General features: G+C 43.9%; 2 protein-coding genes across 4 annotated transcripts in view; one reads left to right on the plus strand and one right to left on the minus strand.

The window, feature by feature from the left end:
• The window catches only part of LOC142496630 (uncharacterized), a 13,431-nt gene extending 9,800 nt beyond the window's left edge, over nt 1-3,631 (minus strand). The window contains exons 1-4 of the mRNA XM_075603291.1: nt 3,627-3,631; nt 2,449-2,780; nt 1,792-2,097; nt 319-396 (exon numbers count right to left, since the gene is read on the minus strand). Coding sequence (XP_075459406.1) covers nt 319-396; nt 1,792-2,097; nt 2,449-2,780; nt 3,627-3,631 — 721 coding nt within the window. The remainder of the gene's footprint in view (nt 1-318; nt 397-1,791; nt 2,098-2,448; nt 2,781-3,626) is intronic.
• The window catches only part of LOC142497840 (serine protease inhibitor swm-1-like), a 135,196-nt gene that overhangs the window by 40,243 nt on the left and 75,028 nt on the right, over nt 1-19,925 (plus strand). For 2 of the 3 annotated variants that reach the window (XM_075606205.1, XM_075606203.1), the window contains exons 1-3: nt 9,824-10,291; nt 10,431-10,476; nt 10,641-10,718. In XM_075606205.1, coding sequence (XP_075462320.1) covers nt 10,437-10,476; nt 10,641-10,718 — 118 coding nt within the window. In that variant the 5' untranslated portion in view covers nt 9,824-10,291; nt 10,431-10,436. Of the gene's footprint in view, nt 1-9,823; nt 10,292-10,430; nt 10,477-10,640; nt 10,719-19,925 lie in introns of those variants that run through there. The other variant, XM_075606206.1, reaches the window with a different exon arrangement.

Below are 19,925 nucleotides of genomic sequence, written 5' to 3' on the forward strand. Positions count from 1 at the left end.
TGTGTTACTATGTAATTGTACTGTGTCCTAAGTAACACCTAACATGTTAGCATACGTTTTATAACCTCATTAAAAACTACCTTGACTTACGAATAATGTTTGGACTCAGTATGAAATATGAATGAATGAAAAGTTGCTCTAAACTCAGAAGTCCTACATGATAATTAACATCACTAACACAATACATGTTGCCTTACACTTAATTTCCACTGACACTAAGTAATCCTATTTAAAGAAGATGTGCAAAACAAATAATGCACATGACAACATAACATATAGAAGAGCACATATTATATGGCCAGCAAATGATACACTCACCTTCTAGTAGTGTTGAGCTGGCTGACCCAGGTGAAGACACTTGTTCCATCTCAGGTGACACATGTCCTCCAGGGGCAACTATATATAACAATAACATAAGTTTTACATTTACATGTGTAAATATTGAACAAACACTTATTGTATGTTCTGTATTTATGATTAACTAACAACATCAGTTCCTTAACCGAAAATGTGTGTGAAAGTGAACATAAATAGTTGTAATAACACTGTACATGCCTGTGTACTTAGAATTTTTGAGTTCCCTAACATACAACATACTATGTTTCTGCAGTAATGCGTGAGGATAAATAGATTAAATGAGTACATAAAAATCATATGTTGTGTAGTGATATCAGTATCATAATGTACATAACTATCATGAGATGACCATTCACAATGGTTATCATGAAGGTGGTCATATTGCAAAAAGTGTTGTTTTTGGTAGAGGATATGTGTGGTACATTAATCGAAGATGTGGCACACCTGAATGTGGCTGTGACTCAACAAGACAACACATGCAGTGTGTGATAATGTGTCTTTCATAGTAGTTCAACTATAGATATGAGTGAACTAATGTGTGACGTACGCTTTGATAAGTAATGAGTTGTTGGGGCATTTAGTAGCTAAAGTTAAGCTTTCAAATGAGTGTGATTAACTTCAGTTGTGCTAGTCAGGTTGTAATAACGGTATTCCCTTCCCCAAAAAGCCTAATCAGCCACACCTTTCAATGACTTGAAACAGGTGCAAATGGTGTGAACTAAGTTGACCGTGAAATGAGGCTGTAATTAGTGTGTGTGCTGAACCCCACCCCCTCTGTTGAAGTGTATGCTGTGATGAGATATTAATTGCAGCTGCTTTAACACAATGGTAGATGAGCTAAGTAGTCATCTGCAGTGTTTAAGTTATGAAAACAATGACATACCATATTCTACGTGTGCCTCATTATGCTGTCTGTATATGACATTAAGCAAAAATGGACCTTTTCATAAGCAACTATAGATGTGTTAGTGCCAGTGATGTTTGTAGGCCGTTGCATGCAATTTCTTTGATGCATGCTTAAAATAGGCAGTAATGTCATGTTTGTCGGAGTAAAATCAATAAAATACACAATAATATGATACATATTTCTGTTCTGTACCTGTAGCTACTAATAATTTCTCATGAACATGTGTAACACATGTGTACTACCCTGTTGTTCCCCATCTTCGCCCACCATCAATTGCTTCCACTGCAGCTATGCATTTTGGGAATTCACATGTAAATGAGCACGCAATGGCACGTGCTATATTAGTTACTGCTTTTAGTAGGACTACTACATATATGTCTATTTTGATATATATATATATATACAGAATCAGACATATACATATATAGATGCAGGTATGCTTATATTGTGAAGACAGTATAAAAAGCAGTGTAAATATGCAAAATAACTGTAAGCAACGACACGCCTAGTACAGTAATATTTATCACCTGCTGGAAATTGTGACGGATAAATTCCAATGTCACGGTCACCAGCCAAGCCTTCCACGACGACGGTAAGTAATTTTGGCCGAACCAGCTCCTCCAATGGAGTCAATATGAGACGTTGTGGTGTGGGCCCACCTCCAGTGCCAGTAGCATGCACGCGTTGGTCTTGTATTTTCTTTTTCAATTTGGACCTAATATCATCAAATCTTTTCCGACAATGATACTTGTCCCTGACACTATTCCCACAGGCATTGACACCAATGACTATTGTGTCCCACATTTCTTTTTTGCTTGCTGCACTTGTCCGCCCTTGAAAAACATATAAAAGATATGAGGTAAATTAATAATAATATAAGCACCAGTTTCCTACACTGCTAGCTGTTCCAAGAGATAGCAAAGATGCTGTTTTATGTGTAATATGTGAAGCACATGAGCATTCACTACTAAACCTATACATGTAAGCAAGCTTGCATTCATATTGTATGCAGTTCTGGCAAATTGACCGCCTGTGTTTATTTGTCCTTGTAAGGCATGATAAAAAGCTGTGTTTCCACACTAATGAACATAGAAAGATATTGTGTACCCATATTTGCATATGAACAAAACTCAGATGACCTAGGATCACATGTATTTGAATAATAAATGTAAAGGTACACTTACCTACTAAATGTCCATAGAGACTGTCATAGTGCTCCAGAATGCCAGTGACAAGAGCCCTATTTTCCTGGTCATTGAAGCGAGGATTACGTGGCTTCTCCACACGTTTCTTCCGAGCAGGTTTAGGGTCAGAGCTTGGCTGGTGCTGACTGGACTCTCCTTCTTCCAATGGAAGAGCCTCCAAAAGCTGGCCACCAGCAAGCACGCCACCACCAGACACCCCATCAGCAACTGCGCCACCAGCAGCACTCCCAGCACCAGCACTCCCACTCCTAGCACCAGCACTCCCACTCCTAGCACCAGCACTCACACTCCTAGCACCAGCACTCCCACTCCTAGCACCAGCACTCACACTCCTAGCACCAGCACTCACACTCCTAGCACCAGCACTCCCAGCACCAGCACTCCCACTCACAGCAACAGCACTCCCACTCCCAGCACCAGCACTCCCACTCACAGCAACAGCACTCCCACTCCCAACAACAGCACTCCCACTCCCAGCAACACCACTCGCAGCACCAGCACTCCCACTCCCAACAACAGCACTCCCACTCCCAGCACCAGCACTCCCACTCCCAGCAACACCACTCGGTGCACCAGCAACATCACTCCCCTGAACAGAACGTTCACTCCGACGCGTACTCGCACGAGTAGCACTCCCACTCCCACCAGCATCACTCTTCCCACGCTTTGCGGGCATACTTCCAGCACTCACAAAAAACAGACAAGAAATGTACAGGCAATCACACGACCCACTTCCACATATAAAACAAGACAAAGATGTAAACAAAACAACAAAGGACAAAGCTCACCCAATACACAACAAGTCTCTCAGTCAATATGCAAATGTTCAATCGTCCAGCTCTGTGCGTCTCTCTCTCTCTCTCACTCCCAACAACACAGAGAATGATTAGCAGTACACGTTGCCTTTAAATATGGCGCGCAATCAAAAACATGCTTGTTTCGCCTGATTCAGCAAGATTTGTGATTGTGCAACCTAACAGCACCCCGCCACGCACGCCGATACACCTGTGTGTGATCGGCTCATCATCGTGAGAGTGGGCGGATTTGTTTTCTGGTTGATTTTGAATGTATTCGGCACTTACTGCATACGGAGAGGGAAAAACGCCAATAACATGACTAATCGATAAGCTTGCCGATTTCACATAATCGTCGCTTACTGCATGAGGCCCTATGAGTCTCTAAACCATTACATATGTTCCTAATGTGTTCTCCCAATCTTGTTTTAAGTTTCCTTATTGTTCTACCTACGTACTGTAGGTTGCAACCACACTGCAGTACATAGATCACCCCTTTGCTGTCACAGGTGATATGTGATTTAACATCAAAGTTTAAATTAGACACGATGCAAGTGAAGGAAGTTATCCTATTATTAAGTAGTGTATTGTTCCTACATGCCTTGCAATTTAAGCATCTTTTAAAACCCTTTGTTAATTGGTCTAACCAACAGCTTTTTAGTTTTAGGAGGTAAAAAACTAGGCACTAATTTCTGTTTAATGTTTGGTGCTCTTGAGTAAATTACAGTCGGTTTGTCTCCAATTATTTCTTTTAAAAGGTCATCTTGTTTTAAAATAGGCTAATGTTGTGATGTATACAATGAGAAAAAAACTCTCTTGTTGGCATCACACGAGTCTACAACTATTTAGTTATGACGACTCAGGAGATTCCTTCTCCTCCTTGTCCCTCTCTCCCATCTCCTGTTGCCCCTTCTACTCCTTCCCACTCCTCTCCTTTGCCTTCTACCTCTCTCCCTTTGCCGCAGCGCGTTCCCCGCAGGTCTCGCATACCCACGCGGTCCCTGAGTCCCTGCTACGATCTTCCCCGCTCCCTCTCTCCCGCGGTGCCCACATTACCTTCCCCAGTGGTGGCGTCCGTCCCATTGCCTCCTCCCTGCGTGGTGCCCGCGGTGCGGCGTTCCATGCGCCTGGTGACGCGTCCGGTGCGTGCGCTCCCTCAGCCCACAGAGGGTGCGCGCACACGCTCCTCCGCTGGTCTCCCTGACCCACCTGCTCCCTCCTCTCTGCCTCTGCATGCTGTCTCGCGGTCGCAGGTCACGCACGCGTTTCCCTCCTCTGGGCTCCGTGCCCCTCCTGCGTCCTCCCCTTGGTCCGTGCGGGCCGCCTCATTATTGCAACCTGTGCGCGCACATCCCCAGCTTACAGAGGGCGCGCGCACATGCTCTTCTTATCTTGTTCCCCATGTCTCCGCCTCCCAAGCCCTACAGGCCATTCCCCTGACTGCCCCTTCCATCTCCTCCTCTTCTCCCCCTGTCCTATCCCTGTCGTCACCCACTTCTCTCTCTACTCCTCCCCTCCCTCCCATTGGTATGCCCTCCTTTATAATCCCTGTCTGTCCACTTCTTCCCCGCTCTGCATAGTTCCTGTTTCCCTGTGTGTACCTGACCTATGCTTTGCTCCCTGTGTTCCTGTTGTTTCCTGCTCCTGTGTTATCTTGGATTTCCCTGGCTTTGACCCCTGCTTGTCCTGGACTACTCTGCTCTCTGGTATCCCTCTGAACCCTGCTATGCATACCACTTCGCTTACCTCTGGCTTCCTAGGACCTGGCTTATACTCTGATGACTCTACCCTCTGGACTCCTGAACATTGGCACACGGACACGACTATTCTTACGGACATCCCCAAGCATTGCAAGTATATACTAACACTCTTCCAGCAGGCCCAGCAACGCTATACCACACTCCAGGCTTGCTCCCACTGCTGTGGGTGTGTGGTATCATACCGTTCCCACCTCAGTACTGGGGTCTAGCCAGGTCTGCGGGCATACAGGCGTGACATTAGTAAAGATGGACCAGCATCTCAAACACTGCAAATAGGAAAACAAGAAACAGCGCATAACTCGTAGTGTATTAAAAGTGATTATATTGGCTCATCACAGGTAGGTGAGTATTGCACGTACACTTAGATGGAAAATATCAGGCAGTACAGTACATGTTAGGGACATGTTACCACTTTGCAGCAAACATCTGGTCATCAGAGGCACAGGATCTCCACATCAGCTGCCAGATGGAGACGGTCCGCAGGTCTGTGGTCACTCTCACTCCACGGTACACGTATTCAGCCGCCTCAGTCCCCGTCTCTCCACTCGGTTCACAGGGAAGGCTATGTACTAATTACAATTAATGGTAGGGGAACTCCCGACACGGTACACAGCTGTCACACTGCAAACATTCAGTATTTATATTTTTGTTTGACTTCAAGTTATCATTGTGGCAGACAGTAGCAGCCGGTGCCTCGACTGTCAGGGGAAACTGGACTTATTAATAGACTCGTATAATACCAAACAATAGTTTGATAATTAAATTGCCCAGAAATTACCATTTTTAACTGGTGTGCTAACAGGGCCGCCGGTGCCTCGACTGTCAGGGGAAACTGGACTTATTAATAGACTCGTATAATACCAAACAATAGTTTGATAATTAAATTGCCCAGAAATTACCATTTTTAACTGGTGTGCTAACAGGGCCGCCAACAGAAATCATGGGGACCAGAAAAAATAAAAGGAGCAGGCTCCCCACCCCCAACCCATAGCACACCTACCATATAAAAATACACCCCCAAATACATATAAAAATATACCCCCACCCCCCTGTGTCGGGAGCTTTGTGACAGGCTATAAATAATACACCACCAAAAATATAACTGGGTTGAACTGGACGAGGCTTAGATATGATAAAATATAATTTATTCCTTGAAAAAGGTGAACACACGAGATTATACAAATAACAGACAAAATATAGCACTTACTTTAAAGGTTAGGACAAGAAAAGCCATCAGGATACAGGATGGGCCATTCCTTCCATAATTCAGGTTTAGATGTAGACATCACAGCAATACATGAAGATCATGAAGACCATACATGAAGACATTTGAGTAAGGGTGGACTCTGGTTTAAATACCATTTCAAACCCATCTCTTAACCCTAGATGACGAGTTGGCTAGAACAAATCTCTTTGAAGCAGATTTTTGCTTCCATTGTAAGTGTGAAGTATCACACTTAAAAACACTCAGTTCCTTGGTTCCTGTCCCCAGTATAAACAATTAGGGCAGTTACCTTTTGATCACTGGCCTATGCTAATTCTTTCAGGATGCTCTCCCTGCCCTATTAGCATAGCAGATGGGGCCTGCTTTTTCAGAGCAGATCCAAAATCCCATATACACTTTAAATAACTTCATAACTTCAGTTCAGTAGTACTTACTGGCACGTGAGACATATTAATACATTCCGTCACGCATGACGCGCCCAATGAGACTAAGTATTACCATGTAGTACTTATATTAAGAGAGATATTAATATCTGTCTCTTAGTACCGGCTAGACATCATGTGTCTGTAATCCTTATGTGCGAATCAGCCCCACGAATACACATATGGAGCTTTTAGCACGTTCAGCCGAGGACATCTCATAATATTCTTACATTTAATAAGGTCACTCATTCTGTAGCCCCACTCCTAAATCAGGGGTGTTTGGCCAGTCTACCAAATGGGGTGTCTGGCAGGATACTATGGTTTGTAAGTGTGAGTTATAACACTCACAAACCACTCCAGCTTCATGCAAACAGGTAGAATGGCTGAGCCTTTGATCAGGGGTCTGCTTCCTAAACATTTGGTCGCATTCCTTAGTAGGCAGGTATCTTTGAGGGTAACTTAAACAAAGGGCTATGATCACTATTCAACTATTAACCCTTGCCCTCCCGGATGGATCCCAGTGTTTGTGTGGTGCAGTCACTGGAACAGAAACAATAAATTTTTACAGTGGAATAAACAGTTGGATGGCTGAAGCAAGGCAAAACCACATTACTGGACCCCAGTCCAGTTAACCCCTTGCTTCCCAGGTGAGAGTAGAGGGTGGCCAAATGGGGTGTAACCCCTTTAATCCCGGGCCAAATCCCCTCTCTTTTGACACCACCCAATACATATAAAAATATACCCCCAATACATATATAAAATAATGTTTCTCAACATGTGCCTGCATAATAATTCTTGATATTCTGAGAATCAATCACTACTGTAGCTTTTTAATTCTACCCTAGTCATGTAGGTACTTTATGAGGTGGGTGGCATACCGTGATTTTTATTTGGTGGTGTGGGGTTCAAAACATTATAATGAGCTGTTGAAAATATTTATTTGAACTGATAATCCAGCATACAGTGCTCTCCCCCTCCCCCCGCACACACACAAGGATAAAGTATTTCTACTTCTTATCGACGCCTCTCCCACACCATTCATTTGTAATGGTTGGCTTTGTGGCTTAGTTTAATAGTTTTATCTTCCCGAGCATGTTCTCACATTTCTGCGCATGCGTGTATGTCTCATTGGAACCTTGTTGAAACGCATATGCGAATCATCACATTTATGCGCATGCGTATATGACTTCCCATTCAATTAGAAGTTCAAGTTTTTTTCTGGACATGGGCTTGCATAAGAATTCTTGATATTCTGAGAATCAATCACTACTGTAGCTTTTTAATTCTACACTAGTCATGTACATACTTTATGATACTGTGATTTTTATTTGGGGGTGTGGGGATCAAAACATTATGATGAACTGTTGAAAATATTTATTCGAACTGATAATCCAGAATACAGCGCTCTCTCCCTCCCCCCCCCCCCCCCTCTACACCTCTCCCAAACCATTCATTTGTATTTGTATTGGTGAGAATGACTCATCCACCCCCCCCCAAACCCCGAAGCCATTCTTTAAAATCTTTGAGGCTTTGTTTACGGTAACGCATGTGCATGTGTGATAATCCCTTCTTGAATATAATATGTTAATCTGATTAGCCCTTCTTGGCAACTAAATAGTGTAGACAGAGCAATTCATCAAAAACTTGTGAGGCTTTGAGGCTTTGTTGAGGTGTGTTATCTCCCACGTTTGCGCACGCGCGATAACAGATAACGTTCAACCCCTCCCCCCCACCACTTTACACACAAGTCTTACAACGTGAATAGAAATGTTTATCCAATGTTGCGCCTCCAAAAATAATAAACAATATTTATAACTAAATACACCCCCCTAACACATACAATACAGTAATGGGCAAAATTACTATTATCCACATATGGATAATAATGCATTTGCCCATTTTAAATACATATAACTTTCAATAAATACAGTAAAAACATATTACACTTACCTTGTACATGCACCCACGATGAAGGCCATCTTCATCCTCATCTTCATCCTGCCCATGTCCCTCCAGTGCTGCAAAACATACAAAAGAATAAAAACAGCCAAAGTAATGTCCCTTAACCCCTTAATCACCATAGCGGTTATTAACTGCTACAGTCATTAAGGGGTTAACCCACCCTCACCCACCACTCGGGAGGCCTACATACCCTCCCCCACTAACCCCCACCCCGTGAGGCCTAACCACCCATACCCACTACCCAGCTGGGAGGCCTACCAACATACCCTTGGGGCCAATACCCCCTCCCCCACCCCCAGTACCCACAATAAAAACAATACACTGCCCCACAATAAACATCATTATATTTATTAAATACATAACTCACCCCCTGTGCCCCCCCATAAATACATGATTGATTATTTTACATACAGGTTTAATACCCCAGGCCCACGGGAGTCCTGGTCAAAAAAGCCCAACCGTTTCGTGATGACCCCAGATGAAGTCCAGTGGGACGAAACCGGTTGGGCTTTTTTGATGCTTTGAGGCCACCGTACCCAATCTCCTGAGAAGCCCTGATTGGAAGGAGACTGCTGAGATGACCGTAACGCGGTTGAGTGCCCCCACTGCGGATGAGAGAAGCTGACGGAGGCAATCGCAGTTTGTTCCTGACTGAGATGTGGAGCGGTCTCATTGGGAGCTGTCATTTAAGGAGAAGGGTTCAAGTGGGCCCAAATTCACTTCTTGTTTACTTACCAGCGGGGAAAGTGTGAGTGTGTTACCAAAGCATTGTGCAATATGCAATACCTACTTATTAGGCACATATTTTAATTTGGAGGACTAATCTTATATTCACAGGGCCTCAAATATTCTATGACACTTTCATTTCGATTTCACAATTTATACTTGTTAGAGTTGACATTCAACATGTCTTCTTTCATTTAGGTGTTGTAAGTTCCTCCCAGAAGGAAAGAAGTTAATCAAATTATGAGAACGCTGTACAGAGAAACAACATATCATTACATTAACATACAGTAATATGCGTTTGCACGTAGGGTACTAGCGTTAAAATGTGTGTATCCCGGAACATATTTATGTCACAGAATCCAAACTTTATTAAATCATGCAGAGAACGTAACACTTCTCCATCTTCAAATGTCACCATATAATGATTTATAAATCTAAAAAATAGAGTTGACGTACAGTACTGGCATGTTAAACAAGCAGCACAAATGCATGTTCGTCTTTATAAATAAATGACAGCCGGCTTTGCAAAGAATTCGGTATCAAGGGGTTTAAATCAGCAACCCACCATGTATCGTACCTCCCAGAATTGTGCATCTAAAGAAAAATCTACACAAGTCTTACCACTGGGACATCCCTGGTCTGGCTGAGATCCAGTACTTATCTGTTCCCACAAAACAAACAGGGTGGACCAAAATTGAATTTAAATTTTAATTACTACTGTTCCCCTGCAAATGATGAGGAAGTAAGTAGAAATAAAGCATCTAAATAATATTGACAGATATATGCAAATCAGTCGTTTTATTTAGCTTTTACATTCCCCAGACTCACCACTTGCCTATATAAAGCAGGATCATTAATAGGGTTTGTTAAGCTCACTCTGGACACATCGTCACAAGAACAACATACAGAGAGATTGCTGTGTTGGTGATAGAGGTGAGATGGGATGTTAATATTTTCTTTAGAATATGAATGTAATTCGGAGTGGGAGAGCTGTGATTGTGGTGTTAATGTACTGTCCTGGGGAGGGGACCAGAACCACCTCTCATGTGAGTCCTGTATCTGTCCCTCACAGGTCAGGATGCTGCACAGGGCCCTCATCATACTGTCACTGGCATTGGGTGAGTACAAACCTGCACAGAGGGGAATTATTATAACAAAAACAGTTTGGCTATTTATCAGAAAGCAAAGTAAAAAGAGTACTGATGCCTGCTGTATTGATTAGCAGCAAATTTTCATTCATTTTAAGTGGATATCATGTTAAACTATTATTTTCTATCTACAGTGTTGCCTATGATGTTACTGACATCAGCAGGTGTAACTCCACCAGTCAACCCTGTATCAATCCCAGACAAAATTGAAGGTATGCAAAGCAACGCACTAGTTTTCATGGGATCATTTGGGGATTTTGTGTTAATACAGTATATGAAATAAAAAATACTGATATTACTGCATGGGACAATGAATTTGTGTTACATATTCTCCAGCTCTTAAAATTAGTTATATTAATGAATTGGCTGTCAAGCCATGTTGATGAAGACAGTAAGAAAAGAGCAGTGTGTGTGTGTGCGTGCGTGCGTGCGTGTGTGTGTGTGTGTGTGTGGTAATTCTATTGATGGAACAGCATGGTATGGGTAAAAATATCTGCAACTGGATGGAAAACTGGTTGAGGCATAGACAACAGAGATTTGTCATAAATGGAAGTTGGGCTAAAGTTGCTTTTTAACTTGTTTATTGATGACCATGAGGTTGGCTTAGAGATCAAAGTCTATATCTTTGTTGCGGACACTAAATTGTGACACATGAACTTAAATAAAATGGAACATTTGGACAGGTAAATGGCAGGTGAGGGTTTGGGACACAAAAATAAACAGGCTACTTACAAATGGGGAGACATTAGGTCATTACTTGAGGGAGAAGGCTTGAGAAGTGCTTCTAGACATCAGGCTTAGCAATAGTGCCCAATGTCAGACAGTAGCTGCAAATCAAATAATATCTTACCTTGCATTAAACTGGGTATGCCTGGAAAGGAAGAAAGCATAATGATGCCCCTTTATAAAGTATTAGTGAGACCACACCTTTAATATGGAGTTTACTTTGGGTTCTGCTCCATAAAAACAAAAAATAAATAAATATGGAAGTAGAAAAGTTAGAGAAGAGTCATCAAATGTATAAAGTGGATTAAGACTTATTAGGAAAACTAGCTAAATGGTGTCTAAGAGAGTATATGATGTATATAAAAATATATTCAAGGTCAATAATAGAAGCTTTCAAAATAAATATTCATCCAAAGAGCAGTACAATAAACGACATGGGGACATCCCTTACGGCAGGGGGACGCAAACTTTTTTCCCTGCGCCCCCCTGCCGGCTGTCCCCTCACTCCCGCGCCCCCCCCCCCCCACCCACCCCAACTTACCCTCGCTCCGGCGTAATGACGTCACGTTGCCATAGCAACGTGACGTCACATGACCTCGCAGCGTCATTTTGACGCCGCGTTGCCATGGCGACACCGGGAGGAAGCCGCCGGAGCCACTGGTAAGTATGGTTTACAGAGGCCCTGCAGCTCCCCCGGCACTTAATTTAAGTGCCTTCGGGAAGCGCGCGGGGCCTCTGTAAACCCCGCGCCCCCCGTCGGCAGTCTCGGAAAGTCTCGGAAAGAAGAATTCACTATCAACAAAGGAAATGGCTCTTTAAGGGTAGTTAAAATGTAGAATTCAATACCCATGGAGACTGTGATGGCAGATACAATAAATACTGTATCTTCATAAAAAGGTTGCACATCTTCTTACAAAAGAAAGGTATAAAGTTTATGGGGCCTATGCAGAGAGCAGCGAATTTTAAAATTGGCGAATTTATTAAAAAGTAGCTTTTTTGGAGAGTTTTATTCTCCATATGCAGAAAAGTGCGAATTCTGCTATGTTTAACATGGATGCGTGTGGCGAGTTTAAATTGGCGAGATGCGCGCTTCAGAAACGTGTAAAAACAAATTCGCGCCTTTTTTTTCCCTTTGCAATGGCCGCTTCTTGCCAATGTTTTCTGGCGAGGCAAAAAGGAGACAATCGCGCCATTTTATTGGCGCGAACAGCCGCTAGATGCCGTTCGCGCCTCTCTGCATTAGGATATTTTTAAAACTGGCGAGATTGAGGTTCTCGCCAGCCGCGAGGCGAGTTTTAGAAATAGAAAAGAAAAATTGGCGCGTTTTTCGGAACTCGCCATTTTCTGCTGCTTTCTGCGCGATTTTCTCCAAAAAATGGCGAATTTCGAAATAGCGCTGCTCTCTGCATAGGCCCCTATGTAGATAATTTCTGAAACCAAGAAAACATGTGAAGGATGTTTATCCAGGGAGAAATCTGATTGCCAGTATTCGAGTCTGGAAATAATTTATATTTCCCCATATGAGACATCATAGGCTAATGTTTCACTGGGGTTTTTTGTTTGCCTTACTCTGGATCAATAATAAGTACAAAAATAGGAAACGTATTTGTCATTTAAATGTAACATACAGTAGGTTGAACTTAATGGACAAATGTTTTTTTTATCAACCTCATCAATAATGAAACTACAGTATGTAACATTGAGCGATGAACGCATTGGCTTTAATGGTGTAGAAAAGCACACTGCAGCTTTCCTGTACTAGACTCTCAGGGGGTTCCAGATAAATTGATATCTTTCAGGGGGAACTTTTTCACTGTACTGTCTTCTTATAAATAGGGAAAATTGGCCAGTATAGTTGTACCTTAATGGTGCTAACATGGGAGTTACATACCTGTGTCAGATGGTAACTGTGCAAAACAAAGAAATATATTCGGCGCCTGTTATTAAAGTCCGGTTGGATATACCCTAGCCAGGGGTGCACAAACATCTTGAGCAGCGCCCCCTGCCTGGCAGCCGCAGCGTTCGCGCCCCCCCTCTCCAAGAATTCGCCGTCAAATAATGTCACGGGTGATGTGATGTCACGTCACGTAACCCCGCTGCGTCATTTGACGTGCATTGCCATGGCGACACATCACGTCACATGACCCCGCAGCATCTTTTGACACAGTGTTCCCATGGTGACGCGTCACTGAAGACCCAGCAGAGAGCAGATAAGGGAGTTACAGAGGCCTAACGCCCCTTAGAAATTCTCGCGCCCCTGGGGGGGTGCACCACACAGTTTGTGCACCTGGTCTAGGCTATAAATATATGGTATACAACCATTGGATGTTAATTGATGACCAATGTCCATATTATTTCAAATTGTAGTACTGAGGGACCCCAATGCAGGAAAAAAGAGAAAAAGACAAAACAGCATAATACTGTTAGATATTTTACAGCACTAAAGAGTGCTGGTAGGAACCCTCAGAGATAGGTGACATGAAGGTAAGTGACAAAAGGGAAGTACATTTATTAAAAATTATAATAACACACCGTATCAAATGTGCAGCAGGAACAGCAATCTGACAATTACACAATATAGGTCCAAATGTGGTCTGCAGCAAAAAAATCAGAGCCCTACTTACTACTGTAGATGTTCAGTTGTGTAAAAAAGAAAGTACACCCTCTTTGAATTCCATGGTTTTACATATCAGGACATAATTACAATCATCTGTTCCTTAGATGGTCTAAAAATGAGGTATATACAACCTCAGATGAACAACAACACATGACATATTACACCGTGTCATGATTTACTTAATAAAAATAAAACCAAAATGGAGAAGCCGTGTGTGAAAAACTAATTGCTGGTCTGGAGCATTCAGGTGTGTGTTAAGACAATGCCAAGGAGGAAAGATATCAGCAATGATCTTAGAGAAGCAATTGTTGCTGCCCATCAATCTGGGAAGGGTTAGAAGGCAATTTCCAAACAATTTAAAGTCTATCATTCTACATTGAGAAAGATTATTCAAAAGTGGAAAACATTCAAGACAATTGACAATCTTCCCAAGAGTGAACGTCCCAGAAAATTCAGCCCAAGGTCAGACCATGCAATACTCAGAGAAATTGCAAAAAAAACAAGAGTTACATCTCAGACTCTACAGGCCTCAGTTAGCATGTTAAATGTTAAAGTTCATAACAGTACAGTTAGAAAAAGACTGAACAAGTATGGTTTGTTTTGATGGGTTGCCAGGAGAAAGTCTCTTCTCTCTAAAAATAACATGTCAGCACGGCTTAGGTTTTCAAAGTTGCATCAGAACAAACCACAAGACTTCCGGAACAACGTCCTTTGGACAGACGAGACCAGAGTGGAGATTTTTGGTCATAATGCACAGCACCACGTTTGGCGAAAACCAAACACAGCATATCAGCACAAACACCTCATACCAACTATCAAGCACGGTGGTGGAGGGGTTATGATTTGGATTTGTTTTGAAGCCACAGGACCTGGGAACCTTGCAGTTATTGAGTCGGCCATGAACTCCTCTGTATACCATAGTATTCTAGAGTCAAATGTGAGGCCATCTGTCCGACAGCTAAAGCATGCCCGAAATTGGGTCATGCAACAGAACAATGATCCCAAGCACACCAGCACATCTACAACAGAATGGCTGAAAAAGAAAAGAATCAAGGTGTTTCAATGGCCCAGTCAAAGTCCAGACCTCAACCGATTGAAATACTGTGGCTGGACCTTAAGAGAGCCGTGCATAAACAAATGTCCACAAACCTCAATGAACTGAAGCAACGTTGTAAAGAAGAGTGGGCCAAAATTCCTCCACAATGATGTGAGAGACTGATAAAGTCATAAAGATTACTTCAAGTTATTGCTGCTAAAAGGTGGTTCTACAAGTTATTGAATCATAAGGTGTACTTAGTTTTTCACACATGGCGTCTCCATTTTGGCTTTATTTTTGTTAAATAAATCATGACGGTGTAATATGTCATGTGTTGTTGTTCATCTGAGGTTGTATTTACCTAATTTTAAGACCTGCTAAGGAACAGATGATTGTTATTTTGTCCTGATGTAAAACCATAGAATTCAAAGAGGGTGTACTTTCTTTATGACACAACTGTAGGTATAATGTAGGCAGTGGATATGTTTAAGAGAATCAGGTAAAAGAACATAGTCCAGAAATAGTGCTCTAGTGACAGGAAGTGTGTAAATAATTACTTGATTGAAGGTAGTAGGCTGGGTATGAGATGTATAAGTGAGTGAGGTATATATGGGTGAGGGTATATGTCTGACACCTAAATAAATGTCCTGGTGAGTGTGGGTGATGGAGATATATGAGCCCCACCCCCTCACTGCCAATGTGGACTGGTACTGACACCCTGAACACCAATACAATACCTCTAAGTACTGTATAGGTACAACTCACGTGACCTTGCCCATTGTGCCTTCTGGAAAGCGTGCTTCTGCTTGTTGAATGAAGTTCAGGTAGCCACAGGTGTAGGAGTGCGGCGCACAGCAAAAGGACTGGATCCATGGGACGGCAGCAGTATGATAAAAGAAATCCTTTATTGAACAGACATGGTGCAGACAGGAATGGGTGCAGAAGAAAAACCTCTGTCTCTAGAGATGAAGAGAGCGAACTCTCGAAACGCGTAGGTTTAGTCTTTGTAGGCCCTGCATAGCCTTACTGAATCAGTGCATTGAAGCTGACATGCACTAACAGCCTGTAGCTGAACTTCCTTGATACTGGAAATAACATCAACCCATCTCGCGAGATCGGAAAGGTGAGCCTGTCGAAACGACAGGAGGCAGTTGGAGGGATCTCCGCAGATATCGGCACTTTCCAGCTCCGTCATCATGCCGCCATCAGCTGGTCTGAGACACTATGCATTGCGAGGACTGTTTTGCCATTGATGAGAATGGATATTCTCTTAAACATCAGGTAGCCACAGGTGTAGGAGTGCAGCGCACAGCAAAGGGACTGGATCCACGGGATGGCAGCAGTATGATAAAAGAAATCCTTTATTGAACAGACATGGTGCAGACAGGAATGGGTGCAGAAGAAAAACCTCTGTCTCTAGACACATCCATGATGACGGAGCTGGAAAGTGCCGATATCTGCGGAGATCCCTCCAACTGCCTCCTGTCGTTTCGACAGGCTCACCTTTCCGATCTCGCGAGATGGGTTGATGTTATTTCCAGTATCAAGGAAGTTCAGCTACAGGCTGTTAGTGCATGTCTGCTTCAATGCACTGATTCAGTAAGGCTATGCAGGGCCTACAAAGACTAACCCTACGCGTTTCGAGAGTTCGCTCTCTTCATCAGGCTTGTAATGCGGCAGAGTGCTTACCCAGTTCTTAAATAGTCCCTGTAATCAACTTAATATCTGTTACAAATGTATATATCAACTACACGTGCCATTGATCATAGTTACTTAACAATTACACTGTAAATCTCTGGGCTTTTCAAGATGCGTGAAGTTCACCGCTAGGCCCTGCCCCTCGGATACGTCACGCAACAACGTCAGCGATATGCGCGCAACGCAATCTCCATGCTCGTGGAGGAGCGCACCCATGGAGGCGCGCCCCTGGCGCGGTCATGCTGCACCCACCAATGGCGTGCCCACTTCGGGCTGCGCGCCACCTAAACACACGTGTAGCGTAACGACCAGTCAGAGGACGCTCATCGGCTGCCTCTCGCCTGTGTCCAATCTGGGCCCCTCCTATCAGTCTCCTGCTATCTGGTGATGTAATTCTGTCTGCATCTCCTATTGGTGCTTTCCCCTTTAAATGGCTTCCTGTTTCACTTTGCTGAGCATAAACTAAGGTTTATGTGCTGTGCTCGCTGCTTGAAGTCTGTCTGTCTGTTCCAGTGCCTTGTCTGAACCTGTGCCTTGACTCTTGCTTGTACCCGGATCCGTCTCTTCTCTAACCCTGAGCTTCGGTTTGCCTTTGGATTCCTGCTCTCTCCTCTCCCTGTCCATGGCTTACGGACCATTGACCATTCTTCTCTCTCCAACCCCGGGACCATGGCAAGTATCACAACATTTTTCTCAAACATCCAGGGGGAGCATATGGGGAAAGAAATAAAAATTTAAGTGCAGACGTTTCTATAAAGTAGAATGATATAGTCTTGGCTCGTATAAATGTATTACTCACAAGATGTATGAGTTAATCAGGCAATTGGCAAATTGGGTTGCCACCCATCTGTATCTGGACCCCCCTTGTTTAAGATACCGTCAGCAGGATGATGTATATATAATAGAGAGAGAACTACATAGTGCGATCAAAAAGGTACAACTTTATAATTTAAAAAAACGGGTCAATAAAATGCGCACTTACAATGTGCCAGTAAAAATCATGCATGTATCTCACAAATGGAGAAAATGGAAGCTCCCCGAACTGCTCACCGCCTCCCTCGGGTGTTTGGCTGGCTTTCTCTCACGGATCTGTGTGCCGATTCAGAGCCTCCCTCACGGCGCCCGTCCAGGAAGATGACGTCACGGCTGCAGAGTTGGTCAGCTACGGGTCGCGTTTGAGTCCAAAATTGGTACACTCTACGCGTTTCGCCCAGCTTGCTGTAGCCGACAACAGCTACAGCAAGCTGGGCGAAACGCGTAGAGTGTACCAATTTTGGACTCAAACGCGACCCGTAGCTGACCAACTCTGCAGCCGTGACGTCATCTTCCTGGACGGGCGCCGTGAGGGAGGCTCTGAATCGGCACACAGATCCGTGAGAGAAAGCCAGCCAAACACCCGAGGGAGGCGGTGAGCAGTTCGGGGAGCTTCCATTTTCTCCATTTGTGAGATACATGCATGATTTTTACTGGCACATTGTAAGTGCGCATTTTATTGACCCGTTTTTTTAAATTATAAAGTTGTACCTTTTTGATCGCACTATGTAGTTCTCTCTCTATTATATATACATCATCCTGCTGACGGTATCTTAAACAAGGGGGGTCCAGATACAGATGGGTGGCAACCCAATTTGCCAATTGCCTGATTAACTCATACATCTTGTGAGTAATACATTTATACGAGCCAAGACTATATCATTCTACTTTATAGAAACGTCTGCACTTAAATTTTTATTTCTTTCCCCATATGCTCCCCCTGGATGTTTGAGAAAAATACTTGAATCCTTGGAACCCGTGAAACAGGTCCCACCAGTGAGGTTTGAGCTGGGTGGTTGGACTTTAATCATCACACTTCCCTTTATATAGATTTATTCACTATTGTTACTTTTTAATAGTTGTTTGCGCTTATATCACTTATTCCACAATATAAGTATCACAACATACCTGAACTCTCCTACCCTGACCCGGCTTCGCGACTCTGACTACGCACTCCAGACCTGGCTCCGTGGTTGTAGGGTGGCAGTTATATAGCTCCCCACCTCAGCCCTGTAGTCTAGTCCTGTTTGTGGTGAGCACAGCATGACAATATGCTCAGCCTAACAAACATGGACCCCACTGGGATGGGTCGACGGCTAATGACGAACATGACGGGTGGTTCCAGCAAATTACCGGATCCTTTCTTCACAAGGACAAATAAGTAAATCAACTTAAGCAAGACTTAGACTACACATCTGACAGGGTCAGTCTCCTTTCTGCCTCTACTGCTAACCCCGCAGCGTCTATACTTATTGCTGCTCCTGTGGCCCTGACTTTTGAACAATGGTTGCCTACCCCTAACCGTTATGCTGGTGACCTTTTGGGCTGTTGGGGATTCCTGAACCAATGTTCCATACAGTTCGAACTGCTCCCTTCTCATTTTTTTCCCAACGCTCGAAAATGACATACATAATTTCACTTCTGACCGGCGATGCCCTGGTGTGGGCCTCTCCAATCTGGGAACAACAACCAGACCTGACCTCCGATATCAACCTCTTCACCGCTGAGTTCCGGAGGATCTTCGACTCATCGGGTTGCAAGGTAACTGCCGCTTATACCCTTCTCAACATTTCTAAGGGGGACAGTACCGTGGCCGCTACATGCTGGAGTTCCGGACCGTAGCCTCTGAGACTGGCTGGAACGATGAGGCCCTGTCGGCAGTATTCTGGCAGTGGTTGCCCAAGCGTCTCAAAGATGAGTTCGAGTCCCAGGACCGCCCCAGAGGACTTGAAGACCTTTTGGCTCTTTGCATCCGGTTGGATCAGCGTCTTCAGAAGAGAAGAATGGAGAGGGGCAGACGCCAACAAGGTATACAATCTTCTACCTTTCACCAGCAGGAGCCGTGCCTTCAGCAGCACCAATGCTAGATGAAACTATGCAACTAGGAGGGACCAGTCTTTCGTTAGGTAAGAGGCAGCGCAGATGAAGTGCAGGCTTATGCCCATGCTGCGGGAACAATGGGCACCTGGTGGCCACCTGCACGCTGAGGTCGGGAAACGCCACAAATCCAGTGAGTGTCGGGAGGATCACGCTGGGCACCGCATCTTTACCTCCCTCACAACCTTCCACTAGGATCAAAATCCCCATCACCATATCCGGAGAGACCTTCCGAGTCACTACACGGGCCTTTCTGGATTTCGGGACGGGGGGAAACTTAATTGACCAAGGATTTGTTGAGAGACACTGAATACCCTTTGTACATAAGGATCGTCCCGTAGGTCTCAAAGCCATAGATGGTCGGCCACTGCATCCCGCCTTCATCTCCCTACAGATGGTATCCATCCACGTATTAACTGGGGAGTCTCACTC

This window comes from Ascaphus truei, chromosome 6 (assembly GCF_040206685.1).
Source record: "Ascaphus truei isolate aAscTru1 chromosome 6, aAscTru1.hap1, whole genome shotgun sequence".
NCBI classification, from domain to species: Eukaryota; Metazoa; Chordata; class Amphibia; order Anura; family Ascaphidae; genus Ascaphus; species Ascaphus truei.